General features: G+C 48.6%; 1 protein-coding gene across 1 annotated transcript; it reads right to left on the reverse strand.

Annotated features, from left to right (window-relative positions):
* Positions 1-4,648: 4,648 nt before the first annotated feature.
* Positions 4,649-8,050, reverse strand: MRPS33 (mitochondrial ribosomal protein S33). The gene is made up of 2 exons (XM_006861176.1): positions 7,815-8,050; positions 4,649-4,754 (listed from the first exon to the last, which is right to left on the reverse strand). Exons 1-2 carry the CDS (start codon positions 8,027-8,029, stop codon positions 4,649-4,651), a joined length of 321 nt encoding a protein of 106 aa, XP_006861238.1. The 5' UTR covers positions 8,030-8,050.
* Positions 8,051-13,941: the final 5,891 nt, after the last annotated feature.

Genomic DNA, 13,941 nt, shown 5'->3' on the forward strand with positions numbered 1-13,941 from the left:
ATCATGTTTGGTAAGGTGGAGGGTCAGAAATAAAGAGGAAGACCTCCAATGAAATGGATTGGTAAAGTGGCAGTATCAATGGGCTCAAGCGTGGCAAAGATAGTGAGGTTGGCCCAGGATCGGGCAGTGTTACGTTCTGCTGTACGGAAGGTCGCTATTAGTTGGCACCAACTTGATGGCACCTAACAACAAGGATTCTGTAGCCTTGTGTAAGAGGAGGTCCATGGTTGGGGGTGGGAGACATGACATCACTGCCTCACTAAGATTTCCAATCTGCAATCTGGTCACACGCTGCTTGCATTTTGAGTGCCATGGGACAGCCAATAGTTTTGTGGCTCTTTGGGGGAAACAATTCTGTGTCGATTGGTGATTTGGACCGTCTACTGCATCAGGGACACAGCATGCTTTCCAAAACAAGCTGAGCTCTCAGAAAACATGTTGACTGGAGAAGGATGAAAAAGGTCTTAAAATTGATGTTGTCTTAATTCTAGTCTCAAGTTTTATATCTGCTTAGATTACGCTTTCTACTTCCGTAAAGATTTACAGCCTCGGAAACCCTGTTCGGGGTCGCTATGAGTCAGAACCGACTCGATGGCACTTAACAACAACAATAGGATGATGAAGAGTCCTGGGGTGGCGCTGTGGCTTAATGCGCCAGACTGCAAAGCCGTTTGAACTGCAAGGTTGGAGGTTCAAGCTCACCAGCTGCTCCTGGGAAACCCTACACAGGGTCGCTATGGGTTGGAACTGACTTGATGACACTTAATAACATATGAGGATGAGGTTGTGCAGGACTGCAGTGTTTTGTTCTGTTGTGCAAGGGTGGCCATGAGTCGGCTCTGGTATGACGACACCCAACAATACTCTAGCCGAATCTCTGGTTAGGTCAGGCAGAGAAATCCTGGGTAGTTTCATGTCTTGTGCTGTGGGATTGGTGGTGGTGGTAGTTAGGTGTCGTGGAGTTGGTTCTGACTCATAGCAACTCTGTACAGGGTTTCCAAGGCTGTAAATCGTTATGGGAACAGATGATTGCAAAGTCGGTTTGAACCACAAAGTTGGTGGTTCAAGCTCACCAGCCGCTCCTCGCAAACCCTATACAGGCTTGCTATGTGTCAGAACTGACTTGATGGCACTTAACAACAAAAACCAAATGTCACTTTAAAAAAAAAGGTCTACTGTTTGAAGCCGCTTTAAATGTTTTTCTGTTTTTCTCGGTTCTCTCTTGAGTGAATTCCTGATTCTATCTCAATGCCTTTTGTTATTTTAGGGCGATGCTTTCTCTTGGATTTGATGAGGACTTAGGGACCAGGGTCATGAAGTCAGGTTTGGCAGGTGAAATGCCGTCTTCCTCCATCTACAGCTGTTGAAGTTTCTTCCTTCTTCTTAACCACAAAAATGAGGCACTTAGGAGCTTTGTGAGAAAAAAGTATGAGAAAAGAGGAGAAGGGGAAGAGGCTGGAATTGATTTTGTTTTTTATTGGAAGAGGTTTATGGCGAGGAAGCTACAGAAGCCTATGAAACCGAGTCTCTTTCTGGGGTTGCAATCGGCTGAGAGCAGGCTGAAATGAGTTGCAGTAGACAGGATAAACAAGTTTGTAGTTTACCTGCTAAGCCGCCAATGTCAAGGCCAAATAAAACGGATTAAACAGAGATACGTATGAGTTGGGACCGACTCGACAACACTTAACAACAACAAATGTATATGATGCTTTTAAAAAATAAATTACTAGAACCCATAATCCCATAAATAATAAAATCTTCCTCCCCTCCTCTTTCTGGAAGCTTTCCCGGACTCACAGTGCATGAAGATGTAGAGAACATTTGTATTTTTAAGCAGGTATTTGTCAACAGTGCCTGGGAAAATCTACTAATAAGACCTATCAATTCTCATTGTCAGATATTAAAAAATAGTTGTCTAATCTTTTATAATTGACAGTCCTTTCTACAAATGGCTTCATAGTTCATTAACCAGTGAGGAGCAGTCACTGTGATTTTACTGATGAACAGAAGGCTCAGGGATGAGGACTTAAGGTCACAATGCCAGTATCGAGAACCAAGCCCCCAACCCTGGACTTCAGAATCCCAAATCCTGCCCCTTTCTGTGATGCCACTTTGTAATTCAGGATCCCCTCCCCCCACAAGATACTGCACGTCAGACAGCAAGTACACACGCGCACACACACACACACACGTTGAGTTTTTGGTGTTGATCTGAGAAATCCAATGAAACAATCTGGCTAGTCTAAACCTGGAGTCCTGATATGGTACTGAAGGATAAGCCCTGGACTGCAGGGTTAGCAATTCAAACCCACCAGTTGCTCCTTGGAAACCCTGTACAGGGTTGCTCGACGACACTTAACAAAAATCTGGAGGTCTAATTTTTTTCTAATTATAATCTTTTCTTGCCTCAACCCTTGGTCACCCGTTTCCTGAAATGTGATTGTGCCAAGATGTGACTTCCTTATCTGCCTTCTGTCTGTCCATCAGTATTCAAGGCAGACTGTCACATAACACTGACTGACTGAACAAGTAGGTTGCAGGGGACCCACCCCACTGCCGGGTCAATGTTGACTCCCAGTCCTGCCACAGGACAAAGTAAAACCGCCCCACAGGGGTTCTGAAACGCTATCTTTATGACAGCAGACAGCCTCAGCTTTCTTCCACAGAGTGGCTGGTGGGTTTGAACTGCTAATCTTGTGGTTAGCAGCCCAGTGCTTGACCACATCATCCCCAGGACTCCCTCCTCTGAGCCTCAGGTCTAGAGTATTTACAAGTTAATACTTTCTGACTTGTAGCACGCGCTCAAAATCTGCTGCCCTGCCAGGCCCAGAGCCTGGGTCTCCTGAATTTTCCATCAGTGGACAGATCCGTTAAGTCAGTTCCAATTTAGAGCAAGCCTGTTTATGGGTTTCTGAAGAGGAGTGGCTGCTGGATTTAAACCGCCAATTTCACAGTTAGCAGTGCAGGGCTTATCACATGGCGCCGCACCAGGGCTCTGATACTTACCCTCTTTAGCTGCATCTGGGGCAGTCCTCCATCCACAGCTGGCTCGGCCACACTGCCCAGCAACACCGTATACACACACACACCACACTGCCCAGGAACAACAGTGCCACTGAGCGTGCACGCACACATACACACATGGGTCCAACCTTAGGGGCCAAGTTGTAGTCATGTTTCCCTTACACCCAGTCTTGGTGCCAGGCACTCGGTAGAGGTTCTGAAGAACTTTCAGCTGCAATGTCTACCAAACTACCCAACTTTGGCTCAGACACGGGCCCCAGATGCACTATCTGGATTGTTGTAGTTAAGTGCCGTTGAGTTGATTCCGACCCATAGCGACCCCGTATAGGGGTTCCAAGGAGCTTGAACCACCGACCTTGCAGTTCAAACAGAAGACTATCTGGATTATGGATCTTGAAAAGTACCACTTATTCCAACATATGGGATGTGATTCTTACTAGTTCAGGGCATTTCCTGCCAATACTCCTAACCTGGCCAGGAAAACCCTCAGCTGAGTGAGTGTGCTTTGCTCTCCTCTCCTGAGAGCAGGTACAACAGGAATGAAAGTACTCAGGGGTTTTAATTGACAACGCTTCAGAACAACTCTTGTTGAAAAAGCCACCATCTGAGAACCCCTCACTCGCTCCCCGGAAACTCACAGGTAGAAGACACTAGTCAGCAGCCAGAGACCCGGGGATACAGCAGTCATCCTCACACAAGTGACATCTCACACCACTAACGGCTGGCGAGGCCTGCGGTTCTGCACAGAGCCGCTGCTGGTCCATGGCCAGTCTTTGCTCACATCCTTCAATATGACGGTTTCTCACTGCAGTGCTGCTAATGGCATCTGTGCACCCCCAATTCTCTGACCATCACCTTCCTCTGGTTCACACTCTTCTTCAGGGCTCGTGGGGAACACCAGTTTTGTAGCGAGGCCTTCTTTAAACTGCCTCTGGTCCTCACTCTGGAACTACCTGCCCACCCATCCACCTACACTCTCAAGTCTGGACTTTGCCGTAGCAGCATTTAATCCAATTGTATTTATATAATGTAACCACAAGGCCAGCGGTTCAAACCCACTAACTGCTCCTCAGAAACCCTATATAGGATTGCTATGAGTGGGAACCGACTCAACAGCATTTAACAACGTTAGTCTCCCCCCCCATCTCCCTTGACTGAAGGTTCTCTGGCTGTCAGCGGGATTTTAGGGTCCCTCCCTTTCCAGGTTCAGCCTTTATCCCACAGGTCCATTCTCCAAGGAGGAGGTGGCAAGGCACGGGCCCACAGTGGAGGAGTGGCTGGAGATGAAGAGGGGGTGTAAGCAATCATGAGGAACACACAGGACAGTCATTTAATGTGCTTTCCACTCTGCTGCCCCAGCATCCATCCCCACCCCAACCCACGTACTAACAAGCAACTCGGCGTTCACTTCTTTACAGAATCAGACAGGCCTCAACTGACAAAACCCAGGCCCCAATGAATGGTCAGAATTAGAATGTGTTCAAGAAAGCAGCTGCGATTTGACTGGGTTAGATGTCGACGTGGGGCTGGCTGTGTTCCTCCGAACGACCTTTCATTGAGGACGGTGACAATCCTACAACACGTGGGAAACAAGAAACCTGTTTCTCAGGCTCCCAGGACCCCACTATTTCTTCTTGGATGCTCGCTTCCCCTCTCCTTTCTTGGGCTTCCCCTTCCCACGGAGCTTCTTCAGCCGCAACTGTTCGTCCTTAAAGTCCTGATGCTCATCTCTGAACGGAGGAGAAAGCACAATTAGCCAGCTGGAGGAGGACACCGCCCAGCACTGACCCGTCAGGCGGCGGGATTACCAGTCCTTGACAGTCCTAGGCTCACGCTCAGCTTGGTGAGCAGAGAGCAGACGCTGGAAAGAACAGGGGGTCCCCAGGGTGCTGACGGGCCGTGTTCTGAGTTCACCTATTAGTCAGCTCCCCCTCACTGAGAACGCCACAGAGACCAGTGCAATCCCAGGTCACCATGAAACGACACCAACAGTCGCTCCGCAGCTCCTCAGTCAGGGACTAGAAACCCCACTGGCAGCAGAGTCTGTGGATCCGCCAGAGGCTGCCTCAGTGGTAGCTGGGGTGTTGGGGAAAGCCTCAGGTGGAAGGGAACTGACGCCAAGGCCAGCTCTGACAGGCAACTGTGTGTCTGTGTGTGTAGGCGGACAGGTCCTATACAAAATGTCTGCCTCTTGAGATGAACTCACAGTCTGGGTTCATACCAGCTCCGTCACTGCCTACTGTGTGCCTAGAAAACGTTACCTTCCCTCTCTGCACCTGGTCTGTACAATGTGGAGACTGGCCCGTGAATGAAACTTGAAGAGGGCTTTATTGCGCCCAAGTTTTACCTCGACTGTTTGGGAGCGGACTGGTTTTCTAGGGCACAATGTTTCATTCCATGAACACGATGGACAGTAAACAGCTGGATCTGAGATGAGCTATAAGGGCCCCAAATGACAATCTAGTCTCAACAGATGGCCCAAGGAATACTTCTCAACAAGGAGCGCCCGCCCTTCCCACGGCCAACTCAGCCTTCACGGTCAGCCTCCTGTCCCCGACTCTCCCGGGGTTGGATCTGCTTCTGACCCCACATTTGGCTGACTCTCCTTGTGCCCCTCACCAACAAGGCTGCCCTTGGCTGCCCTATGTCCACTGAGCTTGTCTGCACCCAGGGACTTGCTCAGCAGCTCATTCTACACCACAGCATGGACAATACCACAGCATGGACAATACCACAGCATGGACAACGGGGATTGTACCACAGGACTGACTGACGATGTTTACTCCCCCTGTCCCTGCCCCCCAAGCTTCCCCTTCCATAACCCCCCACCAGAAAACAAGCCCCACAAAGGCAGGGGCCCTTGTCTCTGTGGGTGAACACCTGGCTGAATGAATGGATCACGCCTTTGTGGGTCTTCATATCTATTATCTTTAAGGACGACTGTCTTTGTTTCAGCCTGTCTGACATCAGGGTAGCCTAGATTACAGACACTAGTAATGAAAAGCAGGAAAATAGGTTTGTTTTTTGATGGACAATTAAATGTTGGGTCATTTTTCCCATCCTCAAAGAGAATCTTTATTATGCAAACAAACAGAGTGATGGTAACACAGAGAACTGGAAGAGGGGAGTGGGGATGTGCTGGGGGTCACCGACTCCACTCAGGACTGCTCTACTGATGTTTTATTTCAGGTCATAATAAAGTTCATGCTTACTTTCAGAGGCCAGACTAATGGCAAGGGAAGGTAATCCCAGTGTGAGTCTAGATATTTAGACTGCCGTACTTTTTACGTAAATAGAAAACACCTGTTACGTTTGTTTGCTAACTACTCCCTCCCCCTGGGAGGTGTTTTCATACCTGCTGCTACGCCAATTTTTCTTTAACATGTTGCTGTAAAAAAAGCAGCAAAGTGTGCTTACAAAAAATACTTTCTGAGGGGAGAGAGCAGTTGGCAGACAACCGTAGACGGTGCAGGCTCTTTACGTAAAAGCCGCCCGTCTTGAGCTACAACTTCTAGGGACAGTTTCTTAGTTCAGGCTGTTCCTATGGGGGCCATCTTGGCGCCTGTGCAGGGGATATAACTCAAGTCAGGGCTCCCAACTGCATCTTCCCAGGCCACTCTCCGCAGCCGAGGAGCAGCCATAACAGACACGCATTTGTAAAATGTGTGTGAACCCGAACGGCCAGTAACTGGAAGGTAAAGACGATGGGTCGATGTCTTGCTAGAGATTTAATCTCCCTCTTAGGAAACATAGGCAGCGGCAAGTTCCATAGCAACCAGATCTCTAGATCAGTAGAGTTGGAAACAATGGTGCCCAGCTCAGATGTGAGTGCGTGCTGCCCTCCACAGATGGGCTATACCCCAATCTCTCATGTCAGCCTCCCCAACGGGCTGCCACTTGTTCATTCCTGTTATAGCTCGGGCACACACCCATTTCACAGATCTGGGCCCGCTCCGATTTCATCCTATGAGCCAGAACTGAACCGGTTCAGGGTCCTGCTGAAAACAGATCATTGACAGCAACCTGAAACAAACATCTGCTACACTACGACTTTTGCCATATTAGGACAGTCCCAAATTCAGTTTTGTATGACTGAAGTCAAATGTACTCATGTTAGTGTTACTCCTGCTGGCACCCGAAACATGCTAATTTAAAAAGAAAACAAAAGAAACAAGGTACCATAATTACGCAGTGTGAATTTTTATAGTGAACATGCATTTGTTTGGTAATTAAAGGAAAAAATAAAGTGAAAGAGATGCTCCCTCAGGAATTTGTTTTTCTTCTAAGTGCCTGGCCCGGAGCGTGTGACGGGAGCTCAGCGATTTGAGTCTGTCCTTACACTTCTTAGAGGTGGGCCATACATAGACCACTTAGGCCAAACAAGCCCATCAGAAAGGATACAAAGGACAGAAGCCAGAACAAGGTGGGAGGAAGCAAGCGAGCTGATGGCAACATCTCCAGAACACGGGCTCCAGTCACCTAATGAGTCTCAAGACAGCCCTCCTCCCTCAGCAGTGGGGCCAGGCTCCCCACTTCCTTTTCAGACTGCTCTTCCATTGAGAAACAATGAGCCATCATCGCATCATATCAGTGAAGAGGAGTCTCCCAGGAAGCGCGCACTTCCTTCTTTGGTTTACCCACTGTTGGTGTTCTGAAAGGGGCATTTCACCCCCAAACGACCTTGTAAACGACCTGGACACTGCTGGAAGCCCACAAAAGGGCATACAGCACAGAAATTCCGTTTCCGTTTCTGATCTACTAAAAAGTTCCCCTTGGCGTTTCGGTCTCACCTGTAGAGGCCGAGAAAACGCAGCGTCCCCATGAGTGCAAAGTAGGTGTTGTGACTGGGGTACCAGTCATAGGTCTCCTTCCTCCTGGCCAGAGGCGGCTCACTAAACAGTTTCACTACTTTCATGGACTTGGCGTCTGTGGGCCTGGCGACTTCACCGAACAGCCGTGCACTCAGGCGACTCATGCGCAAGGCGTATTCCGAAAGCGGAGACATTTCCTGAGCGGAAAGGAGCAGGAGTCCCTACAGTAAACGAGAAGCAAACAGGTGAAGAAACGCCAAGATCCCCTAAAGATAATGAACACACATGGAGCCAGGTGGGCATCTGCGCATGTTGTTGGTGTTTGCGTTTTATGCACAGACTCCTACCGTCCCAGGTCCTCATCCATTCGGAGCGGACAAGTGAGTGACTGATCATCAGTCTGCCCGTGTGGGAGGCGGGAGGAAGAGCAGCTGCCTCACCGCAGCATTATTTTCCTGTCAGAAAACACCCGCCTCAGAGATCTACACAATAAACATAGTGACTGCTTGCCAGCCAAAGGTTTCATCACGGCAGAGAAGTAATTACGCTGCTGTCTTTATTAGCAGCCTTTTGAACGCTGTTCTCCACAAGGGTTCCAGATGGCTCGGAGAACGGCTAATGAGTTATGAGGTCATTTAGCCTCTAGGCTGCTGGACTGAGTTCAGCCTAGAGATTGGGAGCCACTTGGGAAAAACACAGAGCGAGTAGCCTCATAGAAATAAACCCAACAGGCCCAAAGAGTCCCTTTACCCTTGAACAGAAGACACTTGTAAAGTGTTGTGACTTGTCTTCTCCACCATCTTGCATATTCTGCCTCAATCAGCCCCATTCTATCAGCTGAAAACAGTCACTTTTTCTTCAGAGGCACAGGATGTTGAAATAGGTGTTAAGACTGAAGTCCGTGAGGTTCAGAAATCATAGCTAACGTACATCAGAAACTGTGTAGGCGGCATATAAAAATCAAGAATGTTGGTGGAACAGTGATGCCAGCCCAATCCAGATCAGATGCAGGGGTTGTTGTAGGCAGAAAGTTCCAATTTATGTGACATTTTAGAAAGATGAGAGCTTTTGCTGACTAAGAGATACTCTATCTTCTCTTCAGCTGGGTGAAAAGATGCTGATTTCCAAACAGAAAAAGGCATAAACATATCTTGAAAAACCACATATATTCAAAAAGACCCTTCTAAACAGGATGGTGCTAAGGAAACTTCAAAATAGCTCTTGCAAGAAAGGCAAAAACCAAACGAAAACCAAAACCTGAGGACGTTTTCAGTTCCATTTCTAGATTCATTCAAGAGCAGAGGCGGACCTTAACGCAGGAGCCCTGGTTGCCAATCAAAAGGTGGGCTCTCTGTAGGACACGCTTGGCAGTCTGCGTCCGTAAAGGCTGACAGCCCCAGAAATACCGTGGGGCAGTCCACACTGACCTACAGGGTCAGCGTGAGTCACAAGAGTAGACGGTGGTGGGCTGGGTTTGGTTTTTGGCCTCAAATGAAGGTTTGAATGTCAACCTCAAATCACTCACTTCTCTCTCCCCTACCCAGGCAATGTTGGACCAATGATGCCCCCCGAAGGCTGGAGGTGGGAGAGCTGTGTGATCCCGGCCTCCGCTAGTTCCTCCCACCCAGGACCTGGCTCTTCCCTCCTCCAGTCCTTTCTGTACTCTTCTGAACTCTCACGCCACTGTGTGGAAGAGTGGTGTTGTCACTCGTACCATTCTATTTGCATCAATAAGGAAGTTTTGAACCAGTTCGATCTATAATTTGGAAAGAGTAACAATTCTGTGCCATAAACCTCGAAAGGCCTTGCAAATGTCCAGCAGTCGCCTTTGGAACTTCTTTGCACGCTTTATCTTTTCTTTCACCTTGAAGCTTTTCTGAACATCAGGTTAAAACAAAACTCCCTACTTCTCAGTCAACACCACTACCTTTCTTTACGACAGAATCAGAAGAGACTTCTATTGTGAATGTGCAGTAGTACCACAAGGATCCAGTCAGGGCATTGTCATTTTGTTAGAATGTCTTCAGGAGGCTGTGTTCTGAATTCCAAATCCCCTTGTTTTCAAACCAAGAGGCGGCCTGGCTGAATGCAGAGCAGACTGGACTTGAGCCCGCACTGTCTTCTGTGACCTCTACTGTTTAGGGTGCTCCCCTCTCACTCTCAGTCTGAGGGTCCTTTTCTGAAAACAAGGCTGGCAGGGCTATTGTGGGAGCTTTAAAAAAGTAAAAAGGTGAAATCTGAAAGTTTTCTTATGTTCGACAGACAAGTTTATTCCTTGTCCTCACTCAATCATGCACAGAGACAGGCAATCCACCCAGGTAAAGCTCTTCATCCCTGGAATGCCACCCTCACTGGACAGAGGAACAGCAACTTGGGCACTGCAGGAGGACAGGATTGACTCAGCTCCATGGCCACTTGGGATTGTGGTAGATTTCTATGACCCATAAGTAACCATAGTAATGGTCTTATCAGAAACCACGGGAACATGGCTGTACCACCAAATCCAAGTCCTAGAAAGTTTTCTAATAGGGAAAGGGAATGTAGCTCTTCAAAGCGATATCCCTTACTAACAACAGAGGATCACTAGCAAAATAGAAAGAAACTGAAAAAGGTTGTAATTATCAACAAGACTGTCCCTTCCACATCGGACACACACATCTCTGAGCTTAGCACACAACTACTATTTTTTGTAAACCACAGGCTAAACCTTGATGTCCATAAACAAGGTTCCTGTCATTGTCAGGAGCTGTCGGTTCGATCCTCTGTACAACTGAATGAAACCCTGCCCGTTTCTGCGCCATCCTCACAGCTGTCATGTTTGAGCCCACTGTTGCTGCCGCTGTCAGTCCATCTCACTGGGGGTCTTTCTCTTTTTCCCCTGACTCTACCAAGCAGGCGGACCTTTTCCAAGGACTGGTCCTTTCTGGTAACAAATCCAAAGTCTGTGAGACAAAGTCTCGCCATCCTTGCTTCTACGGGACATTCTATCAAGACAGACCTGCTTGCTCTCTGGCAGTCTCTGTAGCATTTCGACATTCTTTGCCAATACTGTAATTTAAAGGCATCAATTCTTTTTTGTTTGTCCTTACACACTATCTGGCTTTTCCATGTATATGAAGAAAGTGAAAATACCGTGGCTTGGCTCAAGTGCACCTTAGTCCTCAAAGTGACATTGTTGCTCTGTAATACCTTACGGGTCTTTTACAGTAGACTTGCCGAATGGCAGCACTGCTCCTAAGACGGCCAAATTGCCACTTTTTCCTAGTTTTGAACTAAAACAAACAAACAAACATTGAAAGCCTGACTTAGGGCTTTTCAGGACCCAGTTACACATCCTTATAGGCACCTTCATTTTGTCTTAAAAAACAGGAAAAAAGAAAAGAAAAAAGAGAAAATGATGACCCTGCTAATGACATTTTAAAAATACAAATAATCTATACAGACTTTTACTCAAATAAAACCACTCTGAAGGAACACATTAAAAATGAAACTTTTCTTCACGTGGGACAGAAAGAAGATACTAAGGTTCATGATGGAGAATTCAGTGGAATTGAAAAGGCTAAGCAAAACCCCACAAATTACTCGAATGTGCGGAACAAAATCAGGTGAGTGCACCTAACATCATTCCCACAGTTGGACTTTGATCATCCTGATCGAATGATAAAGACAAAAGGTCAAGTTTATGTCCATGTGGAGTCCTGGTACGGCGCTGTAGGGTAAGAACCGGACAGCTAACCACAATGACACGTAAACAACTCAGTGGCACTAATGACATCGTCTGTGGTTAAGTTCTGAAGCGCAGCTCCCAATTTGGATACGCTTTAGCTTCGGAGGCCCTGGAAAACCAGGCGCTGAAATGGGCATGTGTGTGAACCTCCTGCTGGGAAGAGAACGGACTTGTTTCTCAGATACCACTGGTTAGCGGAGGCAGCGGCAGCTTTCGGAGCAAAACATTTGGCTGGAATCTTGCCATGACCTTCAATGGCTGTGTCTTCTTTGTTGCTCTGTGTGCCATCTGTTAACCTTGAACTCAAAGTGACCCCATGTGACACAGTAGGGTTTCCTAGGTGGCTAAGCTTTTGTCGGCTAACTGACAGGTTGACAGCTGGAACCTGCCAGCCCTCTTGGCAGAAAGAGGAAGTCTGCTCAGTAAAGATTTATAGCCTTGGAAGCCCTATGAAGCAGTTCCACTTTGCCCCACAGGGTCTGAGTCAAAATGGGCAACGTATTTGGATTTGGGCTTTAAGGAGAAGGTCACAAGGTCTTTCTCCCAAGGAGCCATTGGCTGGGTTTGAACCTCTATGCTTTGGGTTCATAGCTGAGTGCTTGGCCGCTGTGCCACCAGAAATATACTGCTTCTTTGTAGCAGTCCTTATTCTGCATGGCTTCCATGTGGATTAGTTGAGGGCAGTCAGACTACATCACTGAGACTGTTGCCAAACTCATGGCTTGGTGGCTGTCACTGAGAAACAATCGCCACAGAACGAGTTAGTTCCAACAGCTTGGACCCGCTGAGAGTCAGTGGAGTCAAGACAACACTGAACGTTTGTAGCTCGATTCCCTTCCACCAGGGTCGCCCCTGCGCTCCCTTCAAAGGCTCCATCACTCCAGCCAGGAACGGGAGCACAGTGTCCAGGCAGCGGCTGTGCGACCACTAACGTGTTACACGAGTCATATGCCCAACTATCACCACCAAAATCCCCAAACCCATGCCATCGAGTCCATGCTGACTCACAGTGACCCTAAAGCGAGAGCAGAGCCATCCTGTCGTAGGTCCAGTCCCGGTGGGGGCTATAAGATAAGCACTGGGCTGCCACCTGCAAGGTCAATGGTTCAAACCCACTAGCAGCTCCTTGGAAGCCCATACAAGGTCTCCAAGAGTTGGAACCAAGTTGACGACACTTAACAAGAACATACTAAGCCCAAGGCTGTACTCTTTGTGGAGGAGTACAGGTGTAGCGTTGGATTGTTAACCTCAAGGTCGGCAGTACAAACCCACCAGCCGCTCTTGGGAATCCTATAGAGGGTCTCTGAGTTGGAACTGACGCTCTTAGCAACAACAACAACTTATGGAAACGAACACATCTTTCTTCAGGGAGTGGGTTCAAACGGCCTACCATGTGATGAGCAGCCCAACACTGAACCCAACGCGCCACCAAAGCCCCTAAACCTATTGCCACGCGTGGATGCCGACTCACAACTACCCTATAAAGGGTCTCCTGGATGTGCATGGGAGCAGACAGCCTCATCTTTCTCCCGTGGTTTGGCTGGAGGGTTCGAATCACAGACTCTGAGGTTAGCAGCCCAACCCCTAAACTGCAAGTCCCCCCTCGAGACACACGGGCAGGGCCGCGCGGAGGCAACGGGCGCTTGTCTGCGGGTCATCTGCCAGCAGCAGCTGATGTGATGTCCCGGTCCTATTCCTGCAACTCGGGGAGGTTAGCGACTCCGCTACCATCCAAAGTGGCCGTACCCCAGCGAAACCATCTCACCTGGTACGACCTCCTCACCCCCGCGTCTGATCCCGGAAGTCCCGCCCCGCCGGCGCCGTTCCGAGCGGGACCACGGCGGAGAGCAGTAAAGAAACGGAAGCTGCCGGCTAGAGGGGAGAGCTGCGGTGACCCGGAACTCCTGGCGCCCTCTACTGGAGGCCCTAGAGGTCAGCGTGGCGCCTGCGCAGTAAGGTCAACGCGCTGGATGCGCCGGGGAATGGTTGTGTTTAGGTTGCGGAGGGTGGCGGCTGCATCCCACTGCTGTATGTCCTTAGAATGCGTTACAGTTGTTAGGTGCCCTTGAGTCGCTTCCGACTCATAGCGACCTTAAGCACAACAGAACGAAGCACTGCCAGGTCCCGTTCCGTCCTCACAATGGTTAACGCGGAAATCCATTGCTGCTGCAACTTGGCCAGTCCTTCCCACTGGGATCTTTTTCATGTTCGCTTTACCAAGCATGATGTCCTTCTCCAGGGACATGTTGGAAATATGACATGGTCTGGCTGTACCTCTTCCAAGTGTGTTTGTTCTAATGGAAGTCCATGGTGCTTTTAATATTTTCCAACACCATAATTCAAATGCTTCCGGTTCTTCTCTGATCGTCCTTATTCATT

The sequence above is a fragment of the Chrysochloris asiatica genome, unplaced genomic scaffold (assembly GCF_000296735.1).
Source record: "Chrysochloris asiatica unplaced genomic scaffold, ChrAsi1.0 scaffold00041, whole genome shotgun sequence".
Taxonomy (NCBI): Eukaryota; Metazoa; Chordata; class Mammalia; order Afrosoricida; family Chrysochloridae; genus Chrysochloris; species Chrysochloris asiatica.